This window comes from Halichoeres trimaculatus, unplaced genomic scaffold (genome assembly GCF_033239565.1).
Source record: "Halichoeres trimaculatus isolate MK-OKI-2021-1 unplaced genomic scaffold, fHalTri1.1 fHalTri1_scaffold_10, whole genome shotgun sequence".
In the NCBI taxonomy this organism is placed as follows: Eukaryota; Metazoa; Chordata; class Actinopteri; order Labriformes; family Labridae; genus Halichoeres; species Halichoeres trimaculatus.
In genome coordinates, this window is record NW_027437187.1 from 14,890,188 (window position 1) to 14,904,904 (window position 14,717).

The following is a 14,717-nucleotide window of genomic DNA, read 5'->3' on the forward strand; positions in this document are numbered from 1 at the left end:
TATTAAATTAAATTTTGATAGTTCCAATTTTTGCAATTTTTAGTTTGTGAAAAAGTTGAATGATGATGATTTCTACAGACTACATCAGGAGCCATATTTTCCCTAAAAATGCGCATCACATATGAGTCAGCTTTCAAGATTTATTCAGGAGATTGCACAACTTTCCAACCCAGCTTATAAAAAAAAGGCTAAAATGAAGGATAATTTATCAAAAAACTGTATGTTTGAACATAAAAATCACAATTTAAAATTGTTGAACAAAAAATCCTCATACACTGGTACATTGATTTTTTTCTCCCACCTCCACAAATGAACAGATTTAAGCAGATACTGCCCAGCTCATAAATGTAATTTTAGAACAAGTGTTGAGATGTTTTCTGTGATAACTCATTGTCAGTCAGGGTTTTCACAATTTTTTTCTTAATTTGCTCTTTTACTGTTTTCTCTTCATGAATTTCTGGATTTTACTGCATCTCTTACTGGATATCCTTTTTATTCCTGATACTCTGATGACCTTTTGTATTTGTCAAAGCTGCAGTCTGGTAGCTATGAGAGCTTGTTCGCTCTGCCAAGATTTTGCAATTGCCTTGGTGCCATCAGACAACTATTAATTAATTCAGAGAAGAGACAGTTTATCTTCCTGAAGTAGTAATTAGTCCCACTAATAAGAGTGTGCTCAGTATGCTGCCTATTGTGTAAATCTTTCACATACAGTGTGGGCGAATATCTGATAATTAACTCCATGAATGAGTTGATGTTTCTATTTCACTGTAGGTCAAACCTGTGCTTACATGCTTTTGTTTTGTACTTGGTTTATGGGCACTTGGGGTTGAAAATGTGATCCATCTCATCCTTCTGTCCTCTTATCTCTCCCAGCGTTATGTGTGTTTTGCTGACCCGACGGAGGTCAAACCCCCTGAGGACCTCCAGGATCTCGGTGTTCGATTTCTTCAGCCATTTGTCAACCTGTTGTCCAAAGCCACCTATTGGTGGATGAACACCTTCATCACCGCTGCTCACAGACGACCCATTGACCTCAAAGTGATCGGGAAATTGCCAATAGCTATGAGAGCTCTCACCAACTACATCAAACTCCGCAGGGCCTTTGAAGACCAGAAGGTTAGTGCACAGATCAGTTGTTGGTTTGAAGTAGATCATCTACAACATGAAAAGGCTCTCTTGCAGAAAAAGTTAATTCCCTTCACTCTGATAGACAAGAAATCTAATAAGGAGTGAAAACACTGAGCCAACTTATTTTTTTGCCCTTATTTGATGTAAATATAATCAGGAAAACTGGACTGTGAAATAGGCCAAAAAACTTTATTTCCTGTTAATTGTGATGATTATTCCCAAAGGATCAACTTCAGTCCCTCCTCACAGAAACAGAAAGGTTTTAGTGTTTACAAAAGATCTGAGAGAACGGCTTGAGTATTTTTTCTCAACGCTCAACTCAACTTTACTTTGGGCCCCTGTGTTAGTCAAGTCATCTTCAATCTTTTGTTTATCATGTCAAGCTGTTGTCTGCAGGTCAGCCTGACATGCTGCATGAAGTGATCTGGGAATCTTTCATGACTTCTTTTTTTTTTTTGATACAGCTTTTCTCGTAAAACATTTCTCTTTGTCCCGTGGTGATTCCCTCTTTGCTGAAGTGGGACTATAAACTGTAATCAGACGTCACAGAGATGAATGGTCAACACTTCATCACATGCTTTAGCTAAGCTTGCATAACACAGTCTTCTTGAGTCTGAAACGCTAAGTCATGCTGAGAAATCCCTTCTGTTTTTATATCCCGCATCATTTATGCGGTTTGTTCTGTCAGTGCTGTTTCAGAGAGGTTTAAATTCATCCTGTTTGTTTTTTCACAGCTGGTTTTAAAGATGCAGTTTTAGTTTGCATCACTTATAGTTTGCTTCTGTGTTGGAGAGAGACAGTGGACAGCAGTTCATTGGTTAACGTTGGTGTTTTTTGGGAGTTGATTGATTTTGTGTTGTTCATTTTGAAGTGAATCTTAGTCTTTTTTCAGGTTCCATTTCCCATTTTTTTTAATCTATTTTTTTTTTCTTAATAATGTAACGGTTGTTGTCCTTTTGTCACCTGAAGAGTTTCAAACCATGTGATGGATGATTGAATATTAATTATTTAATTAAAATATATCCCACTTTTCATTAATATTGGTACATTTACATCAAAAATATTTTAATACCTACTGTTTAAAGGGGCTGTGAGGAGTTTTTAAGTGATCTTGGAAAAGTCTCCCTTGTAGATATATGCCTGATCCTAATCCACACTTTAAAATGAGATTATCAGTGCCAATAAAGGTTATTTCTTAATGCTACTTCCTTATTGGTTCAAACAGGACTAGGTTAATTTATGGTGCGTCCAAGTCTCTGTGACAACACAACACTGGCTGACTAAGTTTAGTGGTGAGAAGAGAGATCTGTGTTTTTGTCTGCTGAAAATGATTTCTGTGATTTATTTTGTAGTGATGGTGGACACAGGAGCCTGACTGTCAGACAGAAAAAGGACTGAAGAGCAGAAGAAAGATAAACAGGAGAGAGATAGAACCGGAGCTAAAGGCTAAAACACGGGCAAAATTTTTATATGATTATGTCAATTCCAACCCACACAGCAGTTATTCGGCAGTGGTCTGTTCAAACTTGAGAGTCCATCAATAAAATGAAGAGTGAGGTTACGCTAGCTCTGCTTGGTAGATGACTGGTGGGACACAGCTAACCAGGATTTACTAACATTGCAGGTTACAGACATGTTTTAGAGCACCAGCTGTGAGTAGCACTAAAAATAGACAGCTACTAAACTACGGTACAAACTGACAACATTTGCTTGTTGTTATGTTTCAAACAACAGTGCTGTGTCACTGTACTGATAAATACCTTACCTCATTGCATTGTATCTGGTAAAAAAGTTGTCTTGAACAAAGAAAATTTGTTTCAACTGATCTCCATCTAATTCTAAAACAAACACACGCCTTGTTAAAAGTCACGTCTTCACGCCAGTGTGTGTGTTACTCTGGGCCAAAAGGTGGCAAAGCAGCCCAGTTTAAACAGATCCTCCTCATAGCATCTTTAACAGTGGACAGTGTATGATTATTGATTTTAGAAGAGTTGTTTAGCTTTAAGTGTGAATTGTGTCCTACTGGACTCACTCACTGGTGACGATGTATGGATACTTTGATTTCTGGTATTGGTTCTTATTCTGGTGTGTTTGTAGGAGGACGTTTTCACTGCTGAAGTGACGTGATGAGGTCATGTAGGGGGCTTGAGGTGAAAACTATGGTGAAAACTACGGCAAAAATGCAGCATAGTCGCATTTGTCGGCCCAGAGGCTACTCTGAAAATCCTGATCCATGATTGGTCAAATACCTATCAAAGGTCGCATATTTAAACAAGCTATTTACATTGAGTTTCACAAAGCTGCTTTGCAATGCAGCAAACACCTTCTTTTTGAAAGTGTAAAGATCAAAGCTAATTTGATTAAATGTTGACACTCTGTATGTTACCTTTAAAAGTTAAAACTTGAATACAAGAGATAAAAATTAATTCCATTATATTCATAATGAGGGGATGATACCGATTGATTTGAAGTAACTATTGTATTTATGAATATATTTACCGAGGGTGGCCATCCCTGTGGACTCAGTGCCCAGTTTTGGCCACCCCAGTCAGAAAAGTCTGGCTCTGTCCCAAGCAGGTCACCCACAGACAGGTTGACAGGAGCAACAGCAGCCAAAAGAAAGTTAAGAATACTGAAGTTTTTATCTGTTCATCAAGTTCAGGTGCTCTGAAAAAAACACTCAGATTGGAAAACTAGGATGTTTTTATAAAAATCATTTTGAGATTTAATCAAATTCCAAAATATGCAGTATTTTGCACCTGATTACATGTTTATGTTTCTTTGAATCTGTCCATGTTTACATATCCCAGAAGTCATCGGGTTGTTTTCATGTCCGTGCTACGTGATTTTGGGTTCTCTTCTTGTTTTCATATTTACTGAAGCGGATATTGTGTAGGACCCCTGGCTCTACTTTGTTGCTTGTGGGATACTTTTCACATCACTTTATTGAAGTGTCAGTGAGATTATCCTAATTTCAAGTCTTGTAACCAAGTATTGCTTAGCAATAAAACACTGTAGACATTGAAAGTTATCTGGTGTCATTTGGGAGTTTTTTTTATCAGGATAGCAACTGATTTACCGTGGTGTAAAGCTCAGTGTTTCAATGAATCCCATTTTGCTCAAAGCATTTTTATCTCGTGTGTGTCCTCACCTGCCCTTGTGAACGTACAATAATCCGTAAATGAAAAGTACTTTCTGGATTAGAACAGCTGCCATTTTGGAAATGAAAACACACTTGTCAGTCACTTTATGTCTTACGCAGGGTTAGTCCTGGTTCGTAATGGAGTTGTTTAATGTTCTTTGAAAGATGAGAGTGTGAGTCTGGTCTGCGTGTTGGAGATTCAAACAGCCGTATGAAAAAGCTTTTTTCTCTCTCTGCTCTGGAATCAGTGCATACGACCTCAGGCGCTTTTCTTCCACTCTTGTTACTGCAGACAAAACCACGTCTGTGTCCTGGTTACACTTTATTCTTCCAACCTCGCTCTTTCTGCCTTCTTTCTTCTCTTCCTCTCTCACTCTTGAAGCACGTGTCAGGGGTCGGGGATGAAGGGCCTCTGCGGCAGGGTCACTGTTTTCCAGAGTTTGGAGGGTCACACAGATTCGTCACTGCTGCTGCGTTTACGTCCGGTGTGAACACAAACCTCGCTTCCTTCCGGCAGGAGCAGGGATGAGAGGGATTGAAGGATCCCAGTGGAGAAGCAGGGGGTGTGGGGTGGGGGGGCATTTAGAGGAAAGCCTAGAGGCGCTGGGTCATTCCCGTTGTACTGTGAACGAGGCGACATCCCGACCCCTGTGGGGGTGAAAGCACTGCACTTCATGGGAAGCTAGCTCCACTCCTCCTTCCCTCTTGTTTGAACCCAAGGTGGACAAAAAGGATGAGTGTTTGGTGTGTGTGGGTGGGTGTGTTTGTTTATGTTTGTGTTTGTGTGTGACGTGCTCAGTAACACATGTTTTTTATGAAGGCTGAGGTTCAATTTGAGCGCAAATGGAAAGATAGAGACGCATGATTATGGTCACGTCTCTTCTCACAGCTCTGCAAAGTGAGCCAGTCATGCACACTCACAGAGACACGCACACACACACACACAAACTTGAACACACACATTCAGTGAAAATGTCCTGAGTGTTTGCTGTACCATGACAGACCAGATGTTTTTCTTTGATCACAGTTAACTGAATCAGTGAACCAAGCTGTTGTGTCATCATGACGTTTATATATTTCTCATATCATAAATAATTACAAAAAGACGCCCATATTAACAGCAAAAGTTTCTTTATCTCTTGTGTTCGATAAAAAAAAACTTTGTTCTGTTTTCACTTGCTGTTAAATGTTTTCCCTCTGCGTCACTGTTGAGGTTTTTTTTTTTTGCATTATTGAACATAACAGACTCAAAGATAACAGGCTCAAAACTGACTTAGCTCTGCTGTGAAACTGGTCACTGATCCTGTGATGCAGCAGCAGTGTCAGTAGAGAGTGGATGAGCATTGTGAAGTTGACCTCATTCTGCAGGTTTCTGCTGCAGTGCTGGACTAACTCTTGAGTCAGCGGTGATGATCCAGTGTTTATTGTTCTCGTTGCCTCGTTAGATGGCTGTAATGTCTGCGCTTGTTTTGTTTTTCACTGTTGTGCTGTTTGCTCTCCTCAGACAAATGCCTGTGGTGTTATGAATTCTTTATGCAGACATTTCCAGCAGATTGACTCCTATCTTAAATAACAGTCATTTTCAAAATACTAATGAGACTGCACATTTTTCATATAGAGAGAAGGAGAGAGCTTTGATTACTTGTCAGGTGATTGACTTGGCCATTCTTACAGATTGATTTTCTTTTTTTGAAACCACTTAAGAGTCAACTTTGCCGTGTGCTTTGGATTGTTGTCCTGCTGGAAGTTCCAGCCACGTCTCATCTTCATCCTCCTGGTGGATGGCAGCAGATTCATATCAAGAATTTCCCCATACATTGCTCCATTCATTGCTCTGTCAATTATATGAAGTTTGCCAACACCATGAGATGAGAAACAACCCCATGCCATGATGCTTCCACCTCCAAACTTCACTGTTGGTGTAGTGATTTTTGGGTGATGTGCAGTGCCATTTCTCCTGCAAACATGGTATGTAGTCTGACAGCCGAAAAGTTCAATTTTGGTCTCATCTGACCAGACAACATTCTCCCGGTATTCTCCAGGCTTGTCAAGATGCTGTTTAGCTTGAACATGCCTTTTTTTGAGAAATTGGGTCTTGCAGGCTGAGCATCCATAGAGGCCATGGCGATGGAGTGCATTGCCCATTGTTTTCTCTGTAACAATTGTACCTGCTGCCTCCAAGTCTTTCTGGAGCACTTTCAGGGTGGTCCTTGGCTCATTGAGTACTCTTCTGACTATCTTTCTGACTACCTGGTCAGAAACCTTGCGAGAAGCTCCTGTGCATGGTCTGTTGATGGTAAGGTGGTGCTTCTTCCACTTGTGAATAATGGCTCAAACAGTGCTGACTGGAATATTCAGGTGCTTTGATATAAGTCTGTAACCAATTCCATTCTGATGCTGAGCAACAATCAGGTTGCAAATGTCTTCAAAGAGCTCTTTGCCTTTACCCATCATGAGGTGTGTCGTATTTAACTGTTTGGTGAAAAAACAACCTTTTTTACAGAACCATCAATTTGCTCTAGCCCAGCTGATGTTGGTTTAAACTAATTAGAAGTTCAAGTAATAATAATTACTGACGGATTTCAGGTGGTATGGAGCATTTCCTTTACAAAGTATACAGCCTTTCCATGGTGTGTTCAATACTTTTTTCCTGTCTTATCGTACTTAATACCTACGTAACATAATCATTATTTATGGACCTGAACGTTGTGATTTCTTTTCATGTGTGGATTGTTTGAGTTAATACCAATGTCTGGTAGAAATTTTGTTTGAATTGCAGCTTTGGAAATAAATGTAATGAGAAAAAAGGTGACATGTATAGTAATTATTTTCCCCACTGTATGTATTTACCCATGCAGAGGGGATTGCAATACTTACCCCTAGAAAGCCTAAGCAGGCTATTTGGCTAACACAAGGAGTAGAGCAGAGCTTTAACGCCAGCTATAACTGTATTTTCATTTGGCAACAAATGGTTCAAATCTATGACAAGAGTGTTCCTGACTGAATTTAGAGTTTTTGGAAATTATTATTCACTAAATGAAATTCATCATCTTAAGAAATTGTTGAATGCGTTGGCCCATCATGCTGGTACATTTCCACTTACACCTCTTTTTTCTTTGCTCTCCTTCAGAGGCCTCAAGGCACAGCACCCCAGGGCCCCAAACTAATCTGGCAAGCGTTAAGGAAAGCATTCGGCAGGCCTCTCATCCTCAGCATCACCTTCCGCTTCCTGGCCGACCTGCTGGGCTTCGCCGGTCCACTCTGCATCTCTGGCATCGTTCACCACATTAGCAAAGACAACCGCACCATTCAGCGGCCGGTGAGACTTCCAGTGTACCGCCATGTGCATGTCAGGATTAAAGAAGGAAAAACAAACCAGCATAACAGGTTTTTTAAGGTTCACAACATGAAACATTAATTTCATATTATAACAATTAAACATATCATGAGACGACAAAACCTTTGAATCAAAAAGTTTATCATGCTTTTCAAAATATAAAAAGGCACATATTAAAATGTAATGATATGATAACTTGTTTTTTTGTAATAGACAAGAAAAGATTTTCACTAAAGTTATTCAATAAGAATGTGTGCCATGTTTTTATGAATTGCTCAAAAAGAAAGCATTTGAGAACATCTTTTGCCAATACAACTGCCTGCTGTTTGTTATGTTATTTTACTGGAGTGGCAGCAATGTGCCCGCACAGTTGCTGAATTGCGCTATCATTCATACCAAAGACTGACAGATTCATTCAAACATACCTTTTACTTTTCCCGAGGCCTGAGTTTCTTGCAGCTTTCTTCTTGATATTTTTTTCTACACATGATATTTAAAGTCTTTCTCAAAGAGTGAGACAGTTGCAGGACATACATTTTTATTCTGACTTCTCTTTTAAATATAGATTTTGGTGTTTATGATTGATAAATCCTGCTCTCCTGTTGACACTGTTCAATCGCAGATAAAACTGAGGCTAATACGGGAGTTCTTTAAAAAGGGAAATTTTAACTTTGTAGAGACAGAAATAAGAAGCAGACAGGCAACTACAGACACGACAGCAACGCCACATGACTACCTCCTGCCACTCAAAGGTCACGGTAACAGTCAAATGAGAACTTTATGATACTCTTCCTCCCAGGTTCCTCTCTCTGATGGTGGACTAATTTAATCCCCGTCAAATATTTATGAGATTTATTGCTGCTGGAAGGTGACTTGGTTCTTTAGATCTCACTCGGGGACAGACTGCCAAACTAGACACACAGTCAGACAGTTGCTCCATAAGGATAACTCTTCAATTATTTGTCTGAAAGTCACATCCAGAGGAAGCAGCAGAATATGACACATTCATGTTAAATCATCCATCACTCAAAGAAACATTAATTTGACAGTGTGTTGGTTTTCAGAGGAGAATAAGATAAACCTTTTTGTTTCAGCAGGAGGAAGTTTCAGGAAGTGAGGATGGGTTTTGTGTTCAAGATAAGAAAAAGACGAGAAATTTCAAGGCTGAGTGGACGTGGAATTGAAGCACATCTCTAATCAATAATTTGTAATCTCCTGAGTAATTGATCTCTGCCTGATGCAGAATTAATTAAGCTTTGAAGGAGATGCTGTATCACTTTTCTACAGCTGAAGACATTTCCTCTTTGGTCTTCTGCACATTCTCCACATATAAGCTGTGTAAAACACTCACTTCAGTTAAATTCAGTTTTATACATTTTATCAAATGTGAACTGAAACACTTTGAACGAACAGACTTTTGAAGTGAAGAACAGGAGTTTTATTTCATCACTTTCAGAAACTCTGCTTGCAGAGTGACTGACCTTGCTGTTCTCTTCCTGACTAACAATTATAAACGGCTCACCTCCACCTGTCTGTGCTTCCAGATGAAGTTACTGGGGATCTATTTCATTTCCTCCAAAGAGTTTCTGGAGAATGCGTACGTGCTGGCTGTGCTGCTTTTCTTCGCCCTGCTTCTGCAAAGGACCTTCCTGCAGGCATCTTACTATGTGGCCATAGAAACAGGCATCAACCTGCGAGGTGCCATCCAGGTACGACCGTCACACCTGAAGCGATGTGACCACAGGGTTCACTGACGTATTCATGTCTGACCGTGTTTGTCCTCTCCTGCAGACAAAAATATACAACAAGATCATGCGTCTGTGCACCTCCAACATGTCCATGGGCGAGTTGACAGTTGCCCAGATCTGCAACCTGGTTGCCATAGACACCAACCAGCTGATGTGGTTCTTCTTCCTCTGTCCTAACCTGTGGGCAATGCCAGTGCAGGTGAGAAACACGCCTGACTCCTCTGTTCTCTATTTTATTGAGACTCTGGTTCTGCTTAAGGTTTCTGCCTGTTGAAGGGAAGTTTCACTTGCTGTTGCAATTTGCTAAATGCTGCAAAGTGCTGTGCTCATGGTGGGTTAAGATTAGATAAGACTTCTTATCTTGTCTTGATGTTGGGTTACATTAACAGATCTGGAGACCTGTTAATATTTTTGAAAAGTTTTCTGGAATAACATTTGTTATTATTTGGCACTACATAAACAAGGATTAATGGATTGATTGATACTAAAGCTAAGCCACATTTTCAGTCAATGCAGTGGTAAATTGGGGCTCCAACTGTTGATAGTTACCTTCGCCAATGAGGTTATGTTTTTGGGAGGGTTTGTCTGTGAAATTCATAACTCAAAACTTTACAAATGGATCTTAATGAAATTTTCAGGAAATGTTCAAAATGGGATATGGAATGAGTGATTAGATATTGGAGGTGATCTGGATCACTGTCTGGATCCAGGATTCTATAAAGGATTCTTTATCATTGTGAGATAGGGCTGTTTTCACCATATGTGTATATAACTCCAAGATAAATGGTCAGATTGCTTTGCAAAACAATACAAGACAAGGTCACCATAATTTCTGACAGATGTTAAAGTACGATCCAGATCCTGGACATATTCTGGATACTAAGATCTGGAATATGAAATACATGCTGGATCATCCTAATTTTCAACACTGTCAGGTAAAAATTATGGTACAAACCTGCTACTAACACCAAACAGTAGCAGACAGTCTGCTGAAAGGGAGTATGACATTAAAGTAGGACTAAAGTGTTGGTGACAATCACAATATGCTTGGTGGAGGTCTGCGCTCTCTGAGTGCTTTTCTAGTTACTGAGTGGATCTACAGTCATTCATTTAACTCCGTTGTCATGGTAGGCTGCTTCTCCTCCTTAAAAATGAGGCTCAAAGCTTCAGGATGTTCTGTTTGGCTCATAAATGAAGTACAGGGATTCAGTTTTTTTGAATTGACCTGCAGGGACAAATCAGGTTTTTGAGACTGAATTGAATCGGGAGTGACTGCATCATTGGTAAACAACGGTTTGATATTCATGTTTTTAAAATTAAGAAAATTATTTGGTCTTTACCTTTTTTAACATAGTTCAAGCTCTCATTAAGTGGTATAACAGACCCTTCAAGGATAAAAAAGGCACCTTGAGGTGACAAATCAAAGTTCTTGATGGGCTCTGTGTTGTTCACAGCTACTACACTTTACATTGCGCATTCACTGTGTGACATTATTTTCCACAGTGTAAGTTTGTGTTGGCCTTTTGCCATTTTCCTGCACACTAGCCATGCCACAAACATAAACAGAGATGTGACAGATGAAATGAAGCGTCAGGTGTTGTAGATCCCATGGTGGGGGTTGAAAAATTCAGCGCTCATGTGTGCAGTGGATTGTAAGTCTGTGACCTTAATGCTTTGTGGTGCTGTCCTATAATTAGATCATTAGTTTCACGGCGGAGGGTGCAGTCCTACCAATATCTGTATTCATTTACCGTGTCCCCAGGTGACGCGCGAGTTGAAAAAACATCCTGGTAAATAATAGAAATATTATTCCAGATCTTCCTTTCTGTCTTGCCGCTCTAGTCAAGAAATTTGTCATACTTACCAGGCTATTTCTGTCTTCCCTCAAGCCTTTATCCTTTCTTCAATATCAAATGTAAAACCACTTCTGCCTGAAAAAGAAGTTACATTGACACGCATTTATATTTACCTGCTATTTCATATTTTTTTTTAAACTTGTCCAAGATTCTGCAGGTGGTGCTTAGAAAAAGGAAGGACATACAAGACATTTGGCCATTTTTATCCTGCAGCATTTAGCTCCAAATGAAAGAAGCTTTTAATGTTTGAATTCATAGATGAAGTAAAGTTATTGATTGTGAAATGCCTAAAGCAGGTGGTATTTCATCCTTCAGAAGCAGCATAAACCTGCAGCAGGTTTGAGCTCTGAGCTGCATTGATATTCTCTGACTCAACCTGTCTGCTCCAAACTGACACTTTGACTGCCTTCAGCCAGGATGTGACATATAACAGCCTTTTTGAAATTCATTGTGGATCTCAATTGGAGCTCAGTTTTTGATAGCCTTTTATATTTTGTGCCACTCATGATTCTGATAATCTTCTTCTAGATATTGTTGACAGACTGACTGTAAGGAGTCACAGGCTTACAGTATTCCTGATTTTGATTGGTGTAAAGACAGTGGGAACATCCCTATAGGCTTGTATCAGGCTTTCAGTAAAAGCTACAGCAGCTAAAATGGCTCTAGCACTTAGTCCTGTATGAAATCAGGAAAATCTGGTCCCAGGGTGAACTTTCTAAAAGACACTATCAGAGCAGCTTCTCTGTTGTTGAGGGAAATAAAATGATCAGCTTGCTGAAGTAGAGGGAGAGTGATGGTACTGTTTTCAGCTGCATGTAGCTTGGAGCTCTTAACTCCTCATTCTGAACTCTTAAATCAGGTGTGACAGGTGTGAGAAAATGAAAACACTGTGTGAAGATTGTTTGGCTCAACAGCTGCTGTCTCTGCCCTGGTCAGATGCTACAGTTACACTGAATCATCCTTAAGAGGCAATTTTGTAGAGGTATTCAAAAGAAACAGTTTTTACCCATCACCCACCTTGTCCCCAGTGGCTCACGTTATCCTGTGACAGATGAAGGAGACAGTGTGAGAGTGTGAAATGTCACATCCATCTCCATCTGGATGTGTGTGTCATGGGGATATCTGAATCTGGCAGAATGCTTTCAGTGAGATGCCAGAGACAGGACAGGAGCCAGGCACAGGTGGGGACATGACTCATGTCTGCTGTGAACCAGGGGAGAGACTGACTGAATGTGAAGAGCTACTACACACTGTTTTCATGTGGCTTGTCTAAATTCATATTTTACCAAAAATGTGCAAACCACTGCTGTCTGTTTTGAACTGAGGACGTTTTTTGTGTTTGTATAAATGCTAATGTGTATATCAGCTAAATAAGAGCACACTGTGAAAAGCTTTTGTTATTGTATTTTCACAGGCGCTTTCTCAGTGGTACGTGTATGGGGTATTCAGACTCTTTTTGCTTGTGTTCATCTCCTTACACGTACACTCCTTTATTACGCTCAAGGTCACAGCCTCTCACAGAGTGATACACTGTGGTACATGTGCTATTATGTATGTAGGGGATGCTCTTTGTATAACTCGAGGCCATTGGAAATACTCCTCATTTTTCTCCCCTCTGTAATAATATCCTCCTTTCTCTCTTGCTGTCTTTGGCTCTCAGATAATTGTAGGAGTGATCCTGCTCTACTACCTCCTGGGAATCAGTGCCTTGATTGGAGCGACTGTCATTGCTGTGTTAGCTCCTGTACAATACTTTGTGGCCACCAAGCTGTCCCAAACCCAAAAGAGCACTCTGGTGAGTATTTCTAACAGGCCCTCTCACAGGAGCACAGTGTGGATGTTTCCTCTTATCTATTTTTAGCACACCACTCTTTACAGCTGTAGCTCACAAAATTACTGTTTTGACTGTCTTCTCTGCTTGTCAAGAATAAGTTACAGCAAATTCAGCGAGTGAGAGCTGACAGGGGTCTGATTTTATTTATTTATTTTTCACTGCATCACTTAACTGATGTAAAAAAGACACATACAGTGCAAAACCTTTTGTCCACATTGATGTTTTGCACTGAGGAAAGAACATCATTTGAGAGTGTTTGGGATGGAAATAATTAAATGCTGACACAGGTCAAATTTGCTAATTTGTTTCCTGTGTGCAGGTCACCTAATGCACAATTTGCAAAACACTCTTGGGTGCTCTTTTACTCCTCAATGGATATTTATCTTCGAGAGTCCATTAAATATTACAATATTTCAACTGCCTTCATATGGATAGACATATGATCTGAAATGGACATTTATCTTCTTTATAATGGAAGAGATACCACTTTTCTCACTGGTTGGGATTTATGAATTGAGTGTCATAGCTTTTGCTGCAAAGGTCTGTGTGAACTCTGACTGTTTTACAGAAATATGGCCAAAACTTCAGTTTGTCCTGACCTCTTGTTTACCACAGTCAGTACCACCACCTCTTAGAGCTGCCAGCCCAAGCCTCTCTATATTTGTATAAATAATATTGAAGGAGCTGTAAGGATATGTGCCTGATCGTAACCGACAAATTAAAATGCGATCATTAGCACCAAAATTGGTTATTTCTAAGTGTTATTTCTTAGTAGGTTGGGTAGTCCAGGATCGGACTGATTCAGTAATTTTGTAGTGGTGGTGGACACTGGAGCTGGACTGACAAAAAATAAATGGACAGAAAAGCAGAAGAAAAATAAACAGGAGAGTGAAAGAGCACAGTCTTAAGGCTAATACACATGTTAAGCTGTTTGTGATAATGTTCATTCCAACCCACAGTCAGCAGTTATTCTGCAGTGGTCTGTTCAAACTTGAGAGTCTATCAATAAAATGAAGAGTGCGGTTACGTTAGCTCTGCTTGGTGAGGTTGTAGTTGGTAGATGCACCAGCAGGACATAACAAGGATTCACTAACGTTACAAGTTATGAACATGTCTCAGAGCACCAGGCTATGAGTAGCAATAAATACTGAGTTTAAAAAGTTTATTTGGTTTCACGTTTCTAACAATAGTGCTATGTAACTGTTAATATATAAATTACCTTGTCGCTTTGCATCCTGGGAAAAGTTGTCTCAAAGAAATGTAGAGATAAAGAATATCTGATCTCCATTCATTCCCTTCAAAAGAAATGAACGCTTTTGTAAAAGTTGCGCCGTCACGACAGGCAAGTGCTCATGGGAACTGAGTCTTTATCCTGGAAAAACACTAGCTTTAGCTTTAGTCACTGCCCTTTTAAAATATTCAGAACATCACAGAATAATTGAAAGCGGTTATAGATTTTGACGTGAATTGCTGTTTGAAAATGTTATTTCTTTAAGCTGCCCTGACCCTTCTGGCTACTTAGTTTAATAACACCAGCTGTGTAATACGTGTGTTGTTCCTCATTCTGCAGGGCCTGATGTTAGACAAGAAAAACACTTTAATTTGATGCTTTGTTTTTAAAACACAGCCAAGAAAAGAAGGACATAATTACACCCATGTTGCCCTCTGG

At 39.8% G+C, this 14,717-nt stretch overlaps 1 protein-coding gene across 5 annotated transcripts in view; it reads left to right on the forward strand.

The window, feature by feature from the left end:
• abcc8 (ATP-binding cassette, sub-family C (CFTR/MRP), member 8) overlaps nt 1-14,717 on the forward strand; it is a 63,801-nt gene that overhangs the window by 13,140 nt on the left and 35,944 nt on the right. For all 5 annotated transcript variants that reach the window (XM_074677492.1, XM_074677495.1, XM_074677494.1 and 2 more), the window contains exons 6-10: nt 877-1,119; nt 7,404-7,592; nt 9,155-9,319; nt 9,402-9,557; nt 12,875-13,009. In XM_074677492.1, the coding sequence (XP_074533593.1) occupies nt 877-1,119; nt 7,404-7,592; nt 9,155-9,319; nt 9,402-9,557; nt 12,875-13,009 (888 nt within the window). The remainder of the gene's footprint in view (nt 1-876; nt 1,120-7,403; nt 7,593-9,154; nt 9,320-9,401; nt 9,558-12,874; nt 13,010-14,717) is intronic.